The sequence below is a fragment of the Corvus brachyrhynchos genome, unplaced genomic scaffold (genome assembly GCF_000691975.1).
Source record: "Corvus brachyrhynchos isolate BGI_N302 unplaced genomic scaffold, ASM69197v1 scaffold14, whole genome shotgun sequence".
Classification (NCBI taxonomy): domain Eukaryota; kingdom Metazoa; phylum Chordata; class Aves; order Passeriformes; family Corvidae; genus Corvus; species Corvus brachyrhynchos.
In genome coordinates, this window is record NW_008239110.1 from 2,889,160 (window position 1) to 2,891,072 (window position 1,913).

At 55.0% G+C, this 1,913-nt stretch overlaps 1 protein-coding gene across 1 annotated transcript in view; it reads left to right on the plus strand.

Moving 5' to 3' along the window:
• PRDM13 (PR/SET domain 13) overlaps window positions 1-1,913 on the plus strand; it is a 20,666-nt gene that overhangs the window by 4,058 nt on the left and 14,695 nt on the right. The window contains exon 4 of the mRNA XM_017739399.1: window positions 723-1,151. Coding sequence (XP_017594888.1) covers window positions 723-1,151 — 429 coding nt within the window. The remainder of the gene's footprint in view (window positions 1-722; window positions 1,152-1,913) is intronic.

Sequence of the window (1,913 nt, forward strand, 5' to 3'; positions counted from 1 at the left end):
ACGCTGGGTTGTGTCCCACTCGTTTCCAGCAGCCCTTGACTGCGGATGGGTACCAGCGCTACTCGGAGGAAAAAACTAAAGAGCTCAGGTCTGCAAGAGGATCCCAGCGTGCGGCATCTGACTCGCCCCGTCGAAGCAAGGCTGAGTTGCAAAGTGCCCCTACGGATCTGCTATGTCTTCAGCCCCACAGTTTCCAGACTGATTAATACAGACTCAGAAAAAGTGTATCAGCATGCTGAAGTGCTCTTCTTTTAATGATCGTATGCTGAAAAAAAACCCGAAAAATCAAAACAAACCCAAACCCCGAAACCCCCACCAACCGAAAAAAGAAAGTGGAAGAAATTCAGAGTTTTTTTTTTTTTTAAACACAAAACGAAAAAAACAAATCAAATCAAAAATTTGGATTTCTTCTGTGTTTAACTCCATTGATTTGGGTCACCGCTGTGAGAAAGGGGGGGGTTTAGCGTTTTTTTTGTTGTTTTTTTTTCCCCCCCCTCGAGCGGTGCTTGTTGAACTGGAGCTGAGCCGGGGAGAGCGCCGGGCCGGGCTCGGTGGCGGGCGGGAGCCGGTCCCGACAATCTTTTGCCGAGGATACCAGGGCCTCGCTGCGCCGCTGAAGAGACCTGCAAAGGCAAACGAAGACAGCGGAAAGGAGTGGAGGCCCGTGGCCGTCCTCTTTTCCATCCGTACCGCTCCTTTACCCGTTTTCCGATGCATGGTAGTGGCATTGCCACAGTGGTTCCTCCTCCCGTGGCCGCTGCCTCTTCGGGGCCCGGGCAGACACAATCCCGTCTCTCTCCCTCCTCAATGGGGAGAAAAACAACGTCCAACGCCTTCACAATGCTGCGAGGACACAGGCGGCGAGATACACGCAAGAGCGCGGGATGCTTCCACGCGAGTTCGCACACGAGTTTCCCGGGGAGAGCGAAGATTCCATTTGCATTTTCCACCCGCAGCGGACACCGGCTCATGCAGGTCAAAAGCCGTCTCAGGAGGCTGGTCACGGCCATCGCATCCACCCCGGCGACTCGCCCCCCTCGGGTGCCCCGACAGACGCGGGGCGCGATGCAAGGTCTCACCCCCATCATCCCCCACGGGATTCCCTGAAACGTGAGGAGCTGCCCCCGGGCCTGGAGCGGGCTCTCATTTCCGTGCGGCACTTGGCCTCACTTTAGGTGTTTCTGTGCATTAAGCTGAGGGGTGAGGGTCAGCTGGGGACGGTCAGGGCGGGCAAGAGCTGAAAGGGAAATTCGGAGGCTTATCAGCATAGTATGGTGACTGGGAGAAACGAGAGAGAGAAAGATGGATACAAAGAGACAGAAAAGGAGAAGAAAGGAGAGAAGGGAGAGGGGAAGGAGAAAGAGGAAGGGAAGGAGAAAGAGAAGGGAAAGGAAAGGGAAAAGTGGGGAGAGAGAGGAAGGAAGGAGGAAAGGAAAGGAAAGGAAAGGAAAGGAAAGGAAAGGAAAGGAAAGGAAAGGAAAGGAAAGGGAGAGGGAGAGGAGTGCAAGGGAGAAAGAAAAAGATTCCTAGACAGACAGGTGGCCACAGAGGCGGCGTTTCACCGTCGGGGCTGGGGAGATGCTCCTCCTTGGGAGAACCCTCCCTACAAACAAGGCCAGGAGGAGGAAAGAGGAGCTTGAGCCTCTGCGGTGTCGGGCAGTCACCACAGCCGCGGCCACCGAGGTCTGTTCCGCTTGAGAGAAGTCGAAATGGGACGGGGCACAAAGGGCATTGTCCTCTGAAAGGGAACGATTACATATGGCCCATACATATCGGATATTGTCTCGCCGCGTAATGAGGGGCTCACGATCATTAGATTGGCCTTTGTTCGGTGCAGCCACCCCCCTGACATACGCTACCTCCTCTGCAAACGCCAACAGATGGGCCCTCCGACAGACGACTCGCGGCAGCAG